General features: G+C 50.9%; 2 protein-coding genes across 2 annotated transcripts; both read right to left on the reverse strand.

The window, feature by feature from the left end:
• Window positions 1–1,682: 1,682 nt before the first annotated feature.
• On the reverse strand, window positions 1,683–12,666 carry LOC116982290 (tubulin alpha-8 chain-like). Its single transcript, XM_033035561.1, has 6 exons — window positions 12,641–12,666; window positions 11,246–11,436; window positions 8,556–8,698; window positions 5,810–6,490; window positions 3,090–3,382; window positions 1,683–1,809 (listed from the first exon to the last, which is right to left on the reverse strand). Exons 1-6 carry the CDS (start codon window positions 12,664–12,666, stop codon window positions 1,683–1,685), a joined length of 1,461 nt encoding a protein of 486 aa, XP_032891452.1.
• A 285-nt stretch (window positions 12,667–12,951) lies between these two features.
• On the reverse strand, window positions 12,952–15,325 carry LOC116982291 (tubulin alpha-8 chain-like). The gene is made up of 3 exons (XM_033035563.1): window positions 14,970–15,325; window positions 14,089–14,800; window positions 12,952–13,248 (listed from the first exon to the last, which is right to left on the reverse strand). Exons 1-3 carry the CDS (start codon window positions 15,323–15,325, stop codon window positions 12,952–12,954), a joined length of 1,365 nt encoding a protein of 454 aa, XP_032891454.1.
• Window positions 15,326–17,299: the final 1,974 nt, after the last annotated feature.

Here is a 17,299-nt window from a genome sequence, read left to right on the forward strand (position 1 = left end):
GAATCTATTGAACATTGGAAAATGATCATCAATGCGTCCACTATTTCAAAAGCCACCTCCCTGAGGACCCTGGGATGCAGACCATCAGGCCCAGGGGGTTTATCATCCGTCATCCCCATTAGCCTACCCAACACTATTTCTCGCTTGATGAAAACTATTTCTCGCCACTGAAGCACCCCGTGTGCATCCGCACCGATGACCGGCGCTCGAACCCTACCGGCACCGAGGGGGCCAACCGTCAGCTACTAGACAAGGAGAAAGGCTCAGCCGGCCATCCGCAGGCCGCTGGGGAATAGGCCCACCCCCCGGGAGCCGGAGCAGAGCCAAACCGGAGCCAGTGCCCACCCCTCCGAGCCGGCTGCAAGTCCGGGGCATCTAATGCCCAGGGCTGTCGCCCAACCCGGCGGGATAGGCAGAGCCGAACTGGAGCCAGCGCCTCCCCCCAAAACTCCTGTGCCCAGGACTGCCCCGGGCCGGTGCCTGCCAGCGCAGGGCCACCCCGGTCACCAACAGGATACCCTGGAGGGGATGAGGATGGCCCAGCGGCAACTTCACAGAGCAGCAGACCCAGGCTCGAACCCGACCAGGAACGAAACGCAGGTCTGCACACACGGAGCAGCACAGGCGCCGAGATGTTTATAGCAAATGACCTATGACCTGGGCATGTGCAGTCTGAATACAGAACTCGCTTATTTACTGGAGATTTTCAAGTTAGATTTAGCTCTTAGACTAGCGGAATCAAGGGATATGGGAGGAATCAAGGGATATGTGAATGATCAGCCATGATCATAGTGAATGGAACTAGAAGGGCCAAATGGCCTACTCCTGCGCATATTTTCTATGTTACCTTCTCACAACTAACAATGATCTTTCTACATTTTTCCTTGAACTGCATTCCCTTTGCCCTGTTTTTACTCCTTACACTTCCTTATCTCTGTACCTCCCATCAGACTGAAGGAGGGTCTCGACCCGAAACGTCGCACATTCCTTCTCTTCACAGAAGCTGCCCGACCGGCTGAGTGACTCCAGCACTGTGTGACCGTCTTCCCATGATGCATGCCGCCCCCCACGTGACTGCACAATGGCAGGTGGCGGGGCCGGCAGTCCCCCTCGGATTGGCGGTGACTCCACCCACTCATCCCTCATCCCCAACCATCCCGTCACCCCACTCACAACCCCAACCCCCTCTCTGCCCAATCACCCCTCCCCCCCACTCACCTCCTTCCCACGCAACCCCCCCCCCACCCTACCCCACTCACCCCTCACTCACCCCTCAACCCCTGCCCTCCCCTACTTCCCCCTCTCCCCCAAACTCCTCGATCCGCACTCGCCCCCTCAGCCCCCCTACTGACGACCCCCCCGAGTCACTCACCCCTCCAGAAACACCACCCCCCTCGTTTTCCCCTTCCACCCTTTAAGCACTAGTGATGTTTACCCGTTAGTAATGTCCTGTTTGCCAGCTTGTTGACCCTCTGTGTTCCCCTCCTGCAGGGTTTAGGAGCCTTTGCTGTGGATGGAGAGACGGGGACGTGATCGGCCATTGAGGGCGGCCTGGGTGCCGCTGAACCCCCACCCCCCCACCCCCCACCCCCCACATCTGCTCGACGTTATGTGTGTGACGTGTGTGGCAAGGCCTGGCAGAGCCCGTACCTGCTGGAGATCCACCAGCGGGTGAACACGGGTTAGAAGCCCTTCGGCTGCTCCACCTGCAGTAAGAGCTTTGCCCGGTTGTCGTGGCTGCAGGTGCACAGCAGTGAGCGGCCTTTCACCTGTTCCGACTGCGGCAAAGGCTTCAAGTCGTCCACGAAACTGAAGGGGCACAGGCACCTGCACACCGGGGAGCGGCCCTACACCTGTAGCGACTGTGGCAGGGGTTTAACTCAGTCCAATCACCTGCTGGATCACCAGCGCACACACATCGGCGAGCGCCCCGTCAACTGCGCCCTGAGCGGCAAGGACTTCACCAGCCCCTCCAAGCTGCTGTCCCACCAGCGGGAGCGCACAGGCGGCTGCCCCTTCTCCACCCCCCACACTTCGCTCGTCCAAGTTCCTCTCCCGAGTTTTCATTTAAACCAAGCCGATTTCCTGCAAACTCTTACGCCTTTTCGCCTACCACTAGGATCAATTTGCACCAAGCTAATTAACCTGCAAACCTGCATGTCTTTGGAGTGTGATTAGAAAACTCACGTAGAAACATAGAAATGAGTGCAGAAGCAGGCCATTCGGCTCTACGAGCCAGCACTGCCATTCAATTTGATCACGGCTGATCATCCTAAATCAGCACCCGATCCTGCTTTCCCCACATATCCCTTCATTCCGTTAGCTTTAAGACCCATACCCAACTCTCTCTTGAATACATCCAGTGAATTGGCCTTCTGTGGCAGAGAATTCCACAGATTCACCACTCTCTGGCTGGAAATGTTTCTCCTCATCTCAGTCCTAAATGGTCTACACTTATTCTTACACGGTGATCCGGATATTCTTCTGGACTCAGCCAACATGTGGGAAAATGAGAGTGGGTTAGGTGGAAAAATGTGTCGGCATTGACTAGTTGACAAATTTCCATGCACTATGGGACAATATCTCTATGGCTCTGTCTCTCGGTGGCAAAGTGGCATTGCGTTAGAGTTGCAGCCTCACACACCACCAGTTTGCTCCGGATGCTCCGATTTCCTCTCCCGCACTCCAGAAACAAACATTTTTGCAGGTTAATTGGCTTCCTATAATATATATAGTGTCCCTAGTGTGTAGGAAAGTGCCAGTGTACCGGGAACAGTGTACTGGTCAGCAAAGATCCTATAGCGGAGCAAGCTGGCTTACTCCTGCGAAATTCCATGGGCTGACGTGTAGCACGCTACGGAGGGGATCCTTGCTCTGCTATAGGATTTTTGCTGGTCAGCGCCAATTCAGTGGGGCGAATGGCCTGCTCGCACGCTGAAATAAAAATCCAAAGTCTCAAGCGAAATAATAGCGTTAAGGAGAAGGGAAGACGAATTGAATTTAAAATAGATTTATTACATTTATTACATTTCATAAATTATATTTACAACATTAGTAATAAAAGTAAACGAGTCTTTCTGGATATTCACACTTCCTCTTCCGCCTTCCTGTCCAGACCCGCCGAATCGATGCCCACTTCCTCGTAGTCCTTCTCCAGCGAAGCCATGTCCTCCCGCGCGTCCTGGAACTCTCCTTTCTCCAGACCCTCTCCCACGTACCAGTGGACAAAGGCCCGCTTGGCGTACATCTTGTCGAACTTGAGGTTCATACGAGTCAAGGCCATGCAGACGGCGGTGGTGTTGCTCAGCATGCAGACGGCTCGTTGCACCTTGGCCAGGTCGCCCCCCGGCACCACCGTCGGGGGCTGGTAGTTGATGCCTACCTGCGGCGATGAGAGAAACAGCGTTTAGTTTGGTTGCAGACACATTGGAAGCATCCATATTAACGGGACGGAGGAGGAAACAGAAACATAGAAAATCGGTGCAGGAGTAGGTCATTCGGTCCTTCGAGCCTGCACCGCCATTCAATATGATCATGGCCGATCATCCAACTCAGTATCCTGTACCTGCCTTCTCACCATACCCCCTGATCCCTTTAGCCACAAGGGCCACGTCTAACTCCCTCTAAAATATATCCAATGAATTGGCCTCAACTGCCTTCTGTGGCAGAGAATTCCAGAGACTCACCACTCTCTGTGTGAAAATTTTGTTTCTCATCTCGGTCCTGAAAGATTTCCCCCTTATCCTTAAACTGTGACCCCTAGTTCTGGAAAGGGGTCACAGGGAACGTGTTTCCAGCTTCAGGTTTCTGGGCGTCCACATCTCTGATGACATCTCTGAGGGCCCACGATACGTCAACACTGGTCAAGAAGACTCACCAGCGTTTCTTCTTCCTGAGGAGACTAAAGAAGGTCCATCTGTTCCCTCAGATTCTGGTGAACTTCTACCGCTGCACCATCGAGAGCATCCTTACCAACTGTATCACAGTATGGTATGGCAACTGCTCGTTCTCCGACCGGAAAGCACTGCAGAGTGTGGTGAAAACTTCCCAACGCATCACCGATTCCTCACTCCCCTCCATTGAGTCTGTCCAAAGCAAGCGATGTCTGGGAATGGCGCACAGCATCGTCACGGACTGCTCTCACCCCAGCCACAGTCTGTTTACCCTGCTCCCATCCGGGAGGCGCTACAGGTCTCTCCGTTGTCGGACCAGCAGGTTCAGGAACAGCTTCTTCCCTGTGGCTGTTACACAACTTAACTCAGCACCTTGGTGATTGCCACTCAACCCCCCCCCCCCCCCCCCCCCCCCCCCCCCCCCGCTACCCCGCCTCCCCCCCCCCGGACACTACTTCCCCCCAGTAACATTGCACTACTGCTACTGTTTGTACATATATATATATATTCCTGTTCATTATTCTATGTTCGCTCTTCTGGGTGAGATGCTAACTGCATTTCGTTGTCTCTGTACTGTACACTGCACAATGACAATAAAGATTGAATCTGAATCTGAATCTGAATCTGAATTCAAGATGAGATGCATCTGCCGCCGGTAGGTGGCGCAGTGGCGCAGCGAATAAAAGCCGACCTCCATTGCTTTGTCCCGTCAACATGTCGGCGATGGATTAATAGGCAGTGTGCATAAGTGAGTGGTGAAAGAGAAATCGGTGCTCTTTTAGCAGAAGGACACCAGTTTTGTTCTTCGGTTGGAAGAAACCGGGGCCAACCAATGGAGTTCCGGAAATTACAAATGGTTCTCGCTAGGGTTGGAGTTCCACGAAGGCATCTGTTCCAGAGCGCTGTAGACCCGGGATCGATCCCAACCTCCGACGATCCGCCGCCTTCCCCCTTCCCACTCCCCCCACCGCAAAGAGGCTGGTGCTGGCAAGTCTCATGGAGGAGTAATGCAAAAATATGGGACTGTACGAGCGTTACATAGAAACATGGAAAATAGGTGCAGGAGTAGGGCATTCGGCCCTTCGAGCCTGCACCGCCATTCAATAAGATCATGGCTGATCATCCAACTCAGTATACTGTACCTGCTTTCTCTCCATACCCCCTGATCTATTTAGCCACAAGGGCCACATCTAACTCCCTCTTAAATATAGCCAATGAACTGGCCTCAACTGCATTCTGTGGCAGAGAATTCCACAGATTCGCAACTCACTGAGTGAAAAATGTTTTTCTCATCGCAGTCCTAAAAGATTTCGCCTTTATCTTTATACCGTGACCCCTTGTTCTAGACTTGCCTAACATCGCGAACAATCTTCCTGCATCTAGCCTGTCCAACCACCTAAGAACGTTGTTCGTTTCTATAAGATCGCCACTCAATCTTCTAAATTCTAGCGAGACATTAGTGACAAGAGAGAATGGAATTACTGGTTCAAGTTCAAGTTCAAGTGAGTTTATTGTCATGTGTCCCTGATAGGACAATGAAATTCTTGCTTTGCTTCAGCACACAGAACATAATAGGCATTAACTACAAAACAGATCAGTGTGGGAGGGTCAACATGGACCCGATGGGTCGAATGTCACTGATCGTGGTCTAAAACATGTAGATTTGCGCCTTTAAACGAGGGAAACCCCTGCTAGTTATCAAGATCCTGGCGTGAGCCATTGGACAGAAGTCTCCTAGAAACCTTCAATGGTTCCCTGGATGTTTAGAACCCAGACCCTCGGTTTGGAAAGAACGTCTCCTGGTTTCTGCAATCGTGGAGCGGCTGGTCTGGCTGTGGTAGATTTCACAGCCCAGTGAGAGACCAGTGTTTGGGTCAAGCTTCTGCCGCGTGGATTCCTGCACAACCGTCTCCTACCTTGAACCCGGTCGGACACCAGTCCACGAACTGGATGGAGCTCTTAGTCTTGATGGTGGCGATGGAGGCGTTGACCTCCTTGGGCACCACGTCCCCACGGAACAACATGCAGCACGCCATGTATTTGCCCTGGCGGGGGTCGCATTTGAGCATCTGGTTGGCCGGCTCGAAGCAGGCGTTGGTGATCTCCGACACGGACAGTTGCTCGTGGTAAGCCTTCTCAGCCGAGATCAGGGGCGCATAGGTCACCAGCGGAAAGTGAATGCGCGGGTAGGGGACCAGGTTGGTCTGGAACTCGAGCAGGTCCACGTTGAGGGCGCCGTCGAAGCGCAGCGAGTCGGTGATGTACGAAACTACCTGCCCCAGCAGGCGGTTGAGGTTGGTGTAGGTGGGGCGCTCGATGTCCAGGTTCCGCCTGCAGATGTCGTAAATAGCCTCGTTGTCCAGCATGAAGGAGCAGTCGGAGTGCTCCAGGGTGCAGTGGGTGACCAGCACCGCGTTGTAGGGCTCAACCACGGCGGTGGAGATCTGCGGCGCCGGGTAGACGGAAAACTCCAGCTTGGATTTCTTGCCGTAGTCGACGGACAGTCTCTCCATGAGGAGGGAGGTGAAGCCCGAGCCGGTGTCGCCCCCAAAACTGTGGAAGATGAGGATCCCCTGCAGTCCCGTGCACTGGTCGGCCTGTGGGCAGATAAAGCGGAGAGCAGTCAGAAGGGGGTAAGGTGTGGGGGTGAGTGTGGGTGTTACAGGGGGTAAACTGACCCTCTGGAGAGGTGGATGGAACCTAACATTAGTGGTTTTAGTTTAACATTTGTGGTCGGAAAGACGCGAGCGAGTATCTGAGGGACAGGTTATGAATGCATGTGGATGGACATAGGCGGATTAGGGATAGTCAGCACGGTTGTGTAGCTGGTTGGTCGTGTGTCAAGAATCTGATCGAGGTTTACATAGAAACATAGAAAATAGGTGCAGGAGTAGGCCAGTTGGCCCTTCGAGCCTGCACCGCCATTCAATAAGTATTTGAGTATAGGAGCAGGGAGGTTCTACTGAAGTTGTACAGGGTCTTGGTGAGACCACACCTGGAGTATTGCGTACAGTTTTGGTCTCCTAATCTGAGGAAAGCCATTCTTGCCATAGAGGGAGTACAATGAAGGTTCACCAGACTGATACCTGGGATGTCAGGACTTTCATATGAAGAAACACTGGATAGACTCGGTTTGTACTCGCTAGAATTTAGAAGTTTGAGGGGGGATCTTTTAGAAAATTCTTAAGGGGTTGGACAGGCTAAATGCAGGGAGATTGTTCCCGATGTTGGGGAAGTCCAGAACAAGGGGTCACAGTTTAAGGATAAGGGGGAAATCTTTTAGGGCCGAGATGAGGAAAACTTTTTTCACACAGAGAGTGGTGAATCTCTGGAATTCACTCCCGCAGAAGGTAGTTGAGGCCAGTTCATTGGCTATATTTAAGAGGGAGTTAGATGTGGCCCTTGTGGCTAAAGGGATCAGGGGGTATGGAGAGAAGGCAGGTACAGGATACTGAGTTGGATGATCAGCCATGATCATATTGAATGGCGGTGCAGGCTCGAAGGGCCGAATGGCCTACTCCTGCACCTATTTTCTATGTTTCTATGTTTCTATGTTTCTAATATGGTCATGGCTGATCATCCAACTCAGTATCCTGTACCTGCCTTCTCTCCATACCCCCTGATCCCTTTAGCCACAAGGGCCACATCTAACTCCATCTTAAATATAGCCAATGAACTGGCCTCAACTACCGTCTGTGGCAGAGAATTCTGTGTGAAAAATTATTTACTCATCTCGGTCCTAAAAGACTTTCCCTTTATCCTTAAACTGTAACGTCTTGTTCTGGACCTCCACAACATCGGGAACAATTTTCCTGCATCTAGCCTATCCAACCGATTAAGAATCTTGTACGTTTCTATGAGATCCCCCCTCAATCTGCTAAATTCCAGCGAGTACAAGCCGAGTCTATTGAATCTTTCTTCATATGAAATTCCTGACATCCCAGGAAGCTGTCTGGTGAACCTTCTCTGTACTCCCTCTATGGCAAGAATATCCTTCCTCAGATTAGGAGACCAAAACTGTACGCAATACTACAGGTGTGGTCTCACCAAGACCCTGTACAACTGCAGTAAAACCTCCCTGTTCCTATACTCAAATCTTTTTGCTATGTGCCATGTGTCAGGGTTATGGGGAGAAAGCATGTAGATGGGTTTAAGAGAGAACGATAGATCAGCCAACGATTCATAGCAAAAGGATTTGAGTTTTATAAGTTTCTATAAGATCCCCCCTCAATCTTCTAAATTCTAGCGAGTACAAGCCAAATCTATCCACTCTTTCTTCATATGAAAGTCCTGACATCCCAGGAATCAGTCTGGTGAACCTTCTCTATAACTGTAGATGATGCAGGTACTATGGCAACGTTTAAGAAACATTTTAACTGGCATGTACATGGATATGATAGGTTTGGAGGGATATGGACCAAACGCGGACAGGTGGGACCAGAGTAGATGCATCGGTGTGGGTCGATGGCCTGTTTCCACGCTGCACAACTCTATCGCTATATGACTCTGTGGGCGCGGGGAGGAGACGTGTCGGGTGACGATCGCTGAGCTGAATCATGAGCGCTGAACCATTCATGAACTGCGGGCCACGGGCGAACCAGGATCACCAGATCGGTAAACACCGGGCGCTGGTTCACGGTTGGATTCGGTTCCACAACCTGCCAGCTTCCGGATGCGATCCAGGACCAGGTCGACGATCTCCTTGCGGATGGAGCAGTGGCCCCGGGCGTAGTTGTTGGCCGCGTCCTCCTTGCCGGCGTTGAGCTGTTCGGTGTGGAAGAGCTGCCGGTATGTGCCGGTCCGCACTTCATCGGTGGGCGGCGCGACTCTCGTCAGCAGCGGCCTCTGCAGTCCGTCTGTGTTTTATTATTTTTTGTCTCGTTTTTATGTAGTTTTTGTTATTTTTTGTTGTTGGGGTATATGTGTGTGTGGGAGTGGGGTTGGGGTGGGGGGGAGGGGGTAATTTTAAAATCTTTCCCCTGCACGGGAGACCCGACCTTTTCTTTGTCGGGTCTCCGTTGTGGTTGGGGCTGCAACGTGGAGCGGCCTCCAACAGGAACGACCTGGGGTTCCAGCTGCGGTGCTGCCCCCTACTCACCGTCACGTGGCTGGCCGAGTCCGGAGCGGGTGGAGCTGTGGTGGACGCTGCTGCCACCCGACCTCCGGAGTTTCGGAGGCTGCAACTGCGTTTTTGGCGGACGGAAACGCCGGGAGCCCGCCGGTCCCTGCTGGGAGACCGCTTTTCGGGGCTTCCGCAACGGCGACTTCTCCCGTCCGATTTGCGGGGTTGAAGAGCACCTGGAGCGGGGCCTTACATCACCGCCCCGCGCGGCTTGGAATGGCCGCGGGACTTTGCGAGCGCCCGCCGGGGGCTCTAACACCAAGACCCGGTGCGTGGCCTTGCATCACCCGGCGTGGCTTTAATGGCCGCGGGACAATCGCCATCGCCAGCCGGGGGCTTTGACTTTGACTCTGACTCTGACATGGGGGGGGGGGGGGGGGGGGGGGGGGGGGAGAGTGCAGTGGAGACTAAGTTTTTTTTGGCCTTCCATTAGTCCAAATGTCATTAGAAACGGGAAAAGTGCCGGAGGATTGGCGTACTGCGCATGTTGTTCCATTGTTTAAAAAGGGGTCTAAGAGTAAACCTAGTAATTATAGACCTGTTAGTTTGACGTCAGTGGTGGGCAAATTAATGGAAAGAATACTTAGAGATAATATATATAAGCATCTGGATAAACAGATTAGGAACAGTCAACATGGATTTGTGCCTGGAAGGTCATGTTTAACTAATCTTCTTGAATTTTTTGAAGATGTTACTCGGGAAATTGATGAGGGTAAAGCAGTGGATGTTGTGTATATGGACTTCAGTAAGGCCTTTGACAAGGTTCCTCGTGGAAGGTTGGTTAAGAAGGTTCAATGGTTGGGTATTAATGGTGGAGTAGCAAGATGGATTCAACAGTGGCTGAATGGGAGATGCCAGAGAGTAATGGTGGATGGTTGTTTGTCAGGTTGGAGGCCAGTGACGAGTGGGGTGCCACAGGGATCTGTGTTGGGTCCACTGTTGTTTGTCATGTACATCAATGATCTGGACGATGGTGTGGTAAATTGGATTAGTAAGTATGCAGATGATACTAAGATAGGTGGGGTTGCGGGTAATAAAGTAGAGTTTCAAAGTCTACAGAGAGATTTATGCCAGTTGGAAGAGTGGGCTGAAAGATGGCAGATGGAGTTTAATGCTGATAAGTGTGAGGTGCTACATCTTGGCAGGACAAATCAAAATAGGACGTACATGGTAAATGGTAGGGAATTGAAGAATGTAGGTGTACAGAGGGATCTGGGAATAACTGTGCACAGTTCCCTGAAAGTGGAATCTCATGTAGATAGGGTGGTAAAGAAACCTTTTGGTGTGCTGGCCTTTATAAATCAGAGCATTGAGTATAGAAGTTGGGATATAATGTTAAAAATGTACAAGGCATTGGTGAGGCCAATTCTGGAGTATGGTGTACAATTTTGGTCGCCTACTTATAGGAAGGATGTCAACAAAATAGAGGGAGTACAGAGGAGATTTACTAGAATGTTGCCTGGGTTTCAGCAACTAAGTTACAGAGAAAGGTTGAACAAGTTAGGGCTTTATTCTTTGGAGCGCAGAAGGTTAAGGGGGGACTTGATAGAGGTTTTTAAAATGATGAGAGGGATAGACAGAGTTGACGTGGAAAAGCTTTTCCCACTGGGAGTAGGGAAGATTCAAACAAGGGGACATGACTTGAGAATTAAGGGACTGAAGTTTAGGGGTAACATGGGGGGGAACTTCTTTACTCAGAGAGTGGTAGCTGTGTGGAATGAGCTTCCAGTGAAGCTGGTGGAGGCAGGTTCGTTTTTATCATTTAAAAATAAATTGGATAGTTATATGGATGGGAAAGGAATGGAGGGTTATGGTCTGAGCGCAGGTATATGGGACAAGGGGAGATAATGTGTTCGGCACGGACTAGAAGGGTCGAGATGGCCTGTTTCCGTGCTGTAATTGTTATATGGTTATAAGGTTATATCACAGCGATGTGATGGATGTTTGTGTTAATTTTGTTGTGTCTCGGGTCTTTTTGTTTTGTAATGTATGGCTGCAGAAACGACATTTCGTTTGGACCTCAAGGGGTCCAAATGACAATAAATTGAATTGTATTGTATTGTATTGTATTGTATTGTATTGTATCTACAGGGGAGCAAACAGAGAACGGAGAATGGACCAGTTCATTAAGAAACTGGTTCATTAAGAATCACACGCCCCTCGTCAAACGCCGCGGGGAAGGTTTCAGACAAGGCCCAACATGTCAGGACTCTCCCTGGTTTCACCTTACCGATCACCGTGGGCTCCAGATCAATGAACACGGCCCGGGTGACGTGCTTGCCCGCCCCAGCCCCGCTGAAGAAGGTGTTGAAGCAGTCGTGCCCCCCCCCCCCATTGGTCTTGTCGCTGGGCATCTGTCCATTCAGCTGGATCCCGAGCTCCAGGTAGTACAGCTCCCAGCAAGCGTTGCCCCTCGGATTCCTATTAAATCTTTTCCCGTTCACCTTGAACCCGTGTGGTCTGGTTCTCGATTTAGCCAGCTCTGGACAAGAGATTGTGCATCTACCCGATCTATTTCTCTCATTAGTTTGTACACCTCTGTAAGATCACCTGTCATCATCCTGCGACCCAAGGAATAGAGACCCAACCCACTCAACCTCTCTTATAGCTCACACCTTCTAGTCCTGGCAACACCCTCGTAAATCGCTTCTGAACCCTTTCAAGCTTGAACATATCTTTCCTATAACATGGTGCCCAAAATAGGGCACAATATTCTAAATGCGGTCCTACCAACGACGTATGCAACTGCAACATGGCCTCCCAACTTCCATATACATTATTCTGACTGATAGAGGTCAATGTGCCATTAGCCTGTTTGACTACCTTATCTAACTAAAACTCCACCTTTAAGGAACCATGCACCTGCACGCCTAGAACCCTCTGCCCCACAATATTCCTCAGAGCATTGCCATTTACTGTGTAGCTCTTTCCCTTGTTCGACGTCCCAAAATGCAACACCTCACACTTCTCAGTATTAAATTCCATCACCTATTAATGGTCCTTTCCTCTCCGCGCCTCCCCTCGTAAAATCCATATATAGTTGAAACCCCATGAGATTTTTCATATTCCCAGTGGCCAAAGACATTTGACCTTCCCGATGCACGACCCTGTCACATCTCAACATCCTAAAACATACTTGTATTTCATTTTCTGTCTGCATGAACTATGCTGGTTTACCACCGAAGATAGACACAAAATGCTGGAATAGCCGCGGACAGGAAGCATCTCTGGAGAAAATGCATAGGTGACGTTTCGATTCGAGGCCCTACTTCAGACTCATCAGTTTCCTTCAAGTGTTTTTGGTTTTTCAGAGATACAGCGCGAAAAGAGTCCCGTCGTCTGGCCGAGCGTGCGGCGACCAGCAATTCCACTACCTCAAAATTATCCAACACACTAGGGACAATTTGCAGACGCCAAATTAATCTGCGAACCTGTAAGACTTTGGAGTGTGTGAGGAAGCTGGAGCACGCTGGGAAAACCGACGCGATGACGGGGAGAACATACAAACTCCGTGCAGATAAGCACCAGTAGTCAGAATCGAACCCGTGTCTCTGGCGCTGTAAAGCACCAGCTGTACCGCTGCGCCGCCGAGGTAGTTTCCTCTTTTCTTATTGACTGAATTTACCATCCAAGCTTCAGGAAAACCGCCATCCGCATCCGTCATGTTCTGTGGAGCACGCCAGAACTGAATTCCAATCACCTCGTCTTTAAATGACTCCTACAGGTAGGATGAGGACTTACATACGAACAGCTGCTCCCAAATTACTCTCCCCACTTTCTGCCTAACAATGTTGTTATTTTCCATTCTCAGACCTCAAATAAATTGACAAAACAATCGGTCCTTAAAATAATTTTATCATCATAAGTATAATATCTATCAATATAATCTATTAAATCTGTATTAAATTAAAATTCTCAGTACTAAATTAATACATGTTATTCTTCCTCTTCCCCCCTTCTCTCGAGGTCGGCGGAATCCACGGCCACCTCGTGGTAGTCCTTCTCCAGCGACGCCATATCCTCCCGCGCGCCCTGGAACTCTCCTTCCTCCGGCCCCTCTCCCACGTACCAGTGGACAAAGGCCCGCTTGGCGTACATCTTGTCGAACTTGAGGTTGAGGCGGGTCCAGGCCATGGAGATGGCGGTGGTGTTGCTCAGCATGCAGAGGGCACGTTGCACCTTGGCCAGGTCGCCCCCCGGCACCACCGTCGGGGGCTGGTAGTTGATGCCCACCTGCGGCCGGTAAAAAAATCTTTAAATTAATACTACTTGCACAAATATGCTTGCATTATCGGTTTAATACTGCGCCCTTAAATTGCACAAATTATCATTGATTGATAGCTTAGCGATTCCGTTAAATACATCTCTGGATGTAATTATTCTCCGGATTGCAAGCTCCGATACATGTGTGTTAGAGCCATGAAGGTATGATGCTGTGCAGCTGGGAAGCGTGCTATTCCAACCACCTTGTCCATGCCCCACAGTTGGCATATTGAGCTCGCTCATTTGCATGCGACTGCCCTTTATCCTTCTAAACCCTTCCTGTGCATCCTATGTTTTGGGAATTTCTATCTATGCTTTAAATGTGGCAAACGTAAGGGTTTCTAGCTTTATCTGACAACTGGTTCCAGATGCGGACTACCCTCTAAACAGATTAATTGGTCGGGAGGTCCTTCTTAAATATCTCATCTCTCGCCTCACGTAGAGGACATCCAGTTTTGAGATGTTAAGATGAGAGATCATGTCCCTCGTGATCTTGCACACCAGGATATGTCCTGCCCCTCAGATTTCTACGCCCCAAATAAAAAAAGCCCCAGCCTATCTAACCTCTCCCATAAACACAAGGCCGCAAGGCCAAGGACTGTCCGGGTGACACCCTCCTGCACCCTTTGCAAAATATTCACACCCTTGAAGAAGGGGTGTGTGTGTGTCCATCGGGTGCTGATATGATTTTTTGCAGATTACAAATGGTGCCAAGGATGTATTCTGAGTCGTTGCATGTATGTTGTTATTCCAGCAGATGAATTAGACTGCATGTGTGTGCATGGAAACGCGAGCGGTGGTCACACTCACCTTGAACCCGGTCGGGCACCAGTCCACGAACTGGATGGAGCGCTTTGTCTTGATGGTGGCGATGGAGGCGTTGACGTCCTTGGGCACCACGTCCCCGCGGTACAGCATACAGCACGCCATGCACTTCCCCTGGCGAGGGTCGCACTTCACCAACTGGTTGGCCGGCTCGAAGCAGGAGTTGGTCAATTGGGAGACGGACAGTTCCTCGTGGTAAGCCTTCTCTGCAGAAATAATGGGAGCGTAGGTGATGAGCGGGAAGTGGATGCGCGGGTAGGGAACCAGGGTGGTTTGAAACTCAGTCAGGTCCACGTTGAGAGCGCCGTCGAAGCGCAGCGAGGCGGTGATAGACGACACTAACTGTGCCATCAGGCGATTGAGGTTGGTGTAGGTGGGGCGCTCGATGTCCAGGTTCCGCCGACACACGTCGTAAATGGCCTCGTTGTCCATCATGAAGGCGCAGTCGGAGTGCTCCAGGGTGCAGTGGGTGACCAGCACCGCGTTGTAGGGCTCGACCACTGCGGTGGAGATCTGCGGCGCCGGGTAGACGGAAAACTCCAGCTTGGATTTCTTGCCGTAGTCGACGGAGAGTCTCTCCATGAGGAGGGAGGTGAAGCCCGAGCCGGTGCCGCCCCCGAAACTGTGGAAGATGAGGAACCCCTGCAGTCCGGTGCAGAGATCGGCCTGAGGGTGGAGATGGGACAAAAGCTCAATTCTGTGCCAACGTTTAAAGGGAAGGAGTGACACGAGAGGGTCATGGTGCTCTCTACATCCGCAGAGCGAGATGGTTCGGTGAGTATCTCAGTGTCCGCACCTCATCTGTAGGGCGGTATAGAGAGAATTAACCATTGCCACACACTGCCCCATCCCCGGAAGGGAATGACTTAAGAGAACGGCCAACATTCTCTGCACCTCCCAACTTACCGATTACCGTGGGCTCCAGGTCGATGAACACGGCCCTTGGTACGTGCTTGCCCGCACCCGTCTCGCTGAAGAAGGTGTTGAACGAATCGTCGCCGCCTCCGATGGTCGAGTCGCTGGGCATCTGTCCATCCGGTTGGATCCCGTGCTCCAGGCAATACAACTCCCAGCAAGCGTTGCCAACCTGGACGCCAGCCTGGCCGATGTGGATTGAAAGACACTCGCGCTGTTGGCGAGGGGAAACAGGCGGTGAGATGTTAGGGCGAGATGTGAACGTTGGTAATTTATCGTTTACTGCTGCGGGCCGCGTGATTTCCATAATTCCTATTGATCACCACTTGGATTTATTCATAGCCAGTTTGGCCCTGATCGCTCACCGTCCCCCGCCCAATATGACCACCTTCTCAGTTCCACCCAACATTGTAATTCGCAGACTCTCCACGCTGCCTTCGCCGAATGTAACCCGCAAATTCCTCGAAATTGCATTCATCATTTCCCTGCCCAATATTACCCTGCGCCCTCCCTCCCCCCGTCGCCGTCTCATTCCCGCTCTCAGTTCCCAGTTACCCACTACGTTCCCATTCCCCGGGTGCGCTCTCCCCTTCCCGTGTCCGGTGTCTGTAGACAATCGCTTCCCTCCCCCGTGGATCCGTCGCCCGGGGGGAACACGCGCGTCCCGCGGACATTCTCCCGCGCGCTGACCATGTTGCTCCGCTCGCGTGGTTCTCGAGACTGTGACGCAATGCGGCGCCGCTCCGGTATTTATACGGCCCCCGGGGATAGAACGGTGACGTTGGCCAAACGCGCGCCGATTGGGCAATGAGAACAATGACCTTGGTTGCCACAGGAAACAAACATAGAAGGTTCCAAGGCGCTCGTTGATGAATAATCCACAGTGTGTGACGTAGAACAATGGACCTTCAGTGACGCAATCGATTGTCAGCCTTCACCTCCCAGATTCCAATCTATCAATTACAGCTGGAAATTATGGTATCTGACCACATGCCTCCAAATGATACCTAGCGCCAACTATTTGACTTCCTAGCCCCATGCAATAACCATATAACCATATAACAATGACAGCACGGAAACAGGCCATCTCGACCCTTCTAGTCCGTGCTGAACACGTATTCTCCCCTAGTCCCATACACTTGCGTTCAGACCATAACCCTCCATTCCTTTCCCGTCCATATAACTATCCAATTTCACTGGTCGTATTAATTTAGCTACTTTACCAGTGGAAACATTGCTGCAGATCACAGCGAATGTGATGTTAATCCCACGCATACAAGAGATAACCATCAATTTCGCTCCATTAATCACTACATAATCCGGGATCCCCGGTCTATCATCGCATTGTCTAAGATCAATGGTTATTGATTGATTACCATCACGTGTGCTGCGAAACAAAATGTTAGGCGTACTATACAGGCAGATCACATCACTCCTCAGTATATCTGGTAGCGCTACACGATACAAATGAGCAACGTGCAGAGTGTAGTGTCACATCTAGAGAATAAAAAGAGCATTTTTAATTTCAAGCATGAGGACCATAGGAAGGTAGCACCCGAGAGGTCAGCTGGGAACAAGCTGTCCCTGAATCAGGTGATACGTTCTTTCATGCTTTGGTACACGCTTCCAACAGAAGTGGAGAGAAGAGTGAATGACCGGGCCTTAAGGGAGAGAGGGGTTAGGGGTGGGAGTGGCCCTTGATTGTGACGATGGCATGCAATTAGGTTCCAATTGATAAATCTCTGATTAATAAAGTTGCCATTGAACATCTTGATTGATTGAAAGATGTACTCTACAAATATGATGACGCGCAATCCATCAGAGACCCAGCAATCTCCAATTTCGTTAGGATGAATCACAAGCATATCACATTGATGGCTTTATAGAAACATAGAGTGTAGAAACAGGCCCTTCGGCTCAACTTCCCACGCCGGCCAGCATGTCCCAGCTACACTGGTCCCATCTGCCTGCCTTTGGACCTGTTCCTCTCATTATTTTTAACACCTCTATACGATCACGGCTCATCCTCGTGCGCTCCAAGGAATAGCGACCCAGCCAACTCAACCTCTCCCATAAGCTCAGACCCCCTAGCCTGGCAGCAACCGCGTAAATCTTCACTCATTGCCTGCCGGAGTCTAGGGGTCGGTGCTGTGGCCGCTGCTCTTCACGTTGTATATCAATGATTTGGACGAGGGAATTGAATGCTTGGTGCGAAGTTTGGTGATGCTGCGAAGGTCGGTGGAGGGGGCAGATAGTGTAGAGAAAGCAGCGACTCTGTCGA

The sequence above is a fragment of the Amblyraja radiata genome, chromosome 16, assembly GCF_010909765.2.
Source record: "Amblyraja radiata isolate CabotCenter1 chromosome 16, sAmbRad1.1.pri, whole genome shotgun sequence".
NCBI classification, from domain to species: domain Eukaryota; kingdom Metazoa; phylum Chordata; class Chondrichthyes; order Rajiformes; family Rajidae; genus Amblyraja; species Amblyraja radiata.

Coding starts and splice junctions, on each gene's coding strand:
- LOC116982290 (XM_033035561.1), bottom strand. CDS start 12,666: ATGGCGGTTTTCCTGAAGCTTGGATG. Junction 8,699..11,245: donor TCTGGAGCCCACGGTGATCG/GTAAGGTGAAAC, acceptor CCACCGATGAAG/TGCGGACCGGCACATACCGG. Junction 3,383..5,809: donor GGTGTCCGACCGGGTTCAAG/GTAGGAGACGGT, acceptor TCATCGCCGCAG/GTAGGCATCAACTACCAGCC.
- LOC116982291 (XM_033035563.1), bottom strand. CDS start 15,325: ATGGAAATCACGCGGCCCGCAGCAGTAAACGATAAATTACCAACGTTC. Junction 14,801..14,969: donor AATGTTGGCCGTTCTCTTAA/GTCATTCCCTTC, acceptor ACGTTGGCACAG/AATTGAGCTTTTGTCCCATC. Junction 13,249..14,088: donor GGTGCCCGACCGGGTTCAAG/GTGAGTGTGACC, acceptor TACCGGCCGCAG/GTGGGCATCAACTACCAGCC.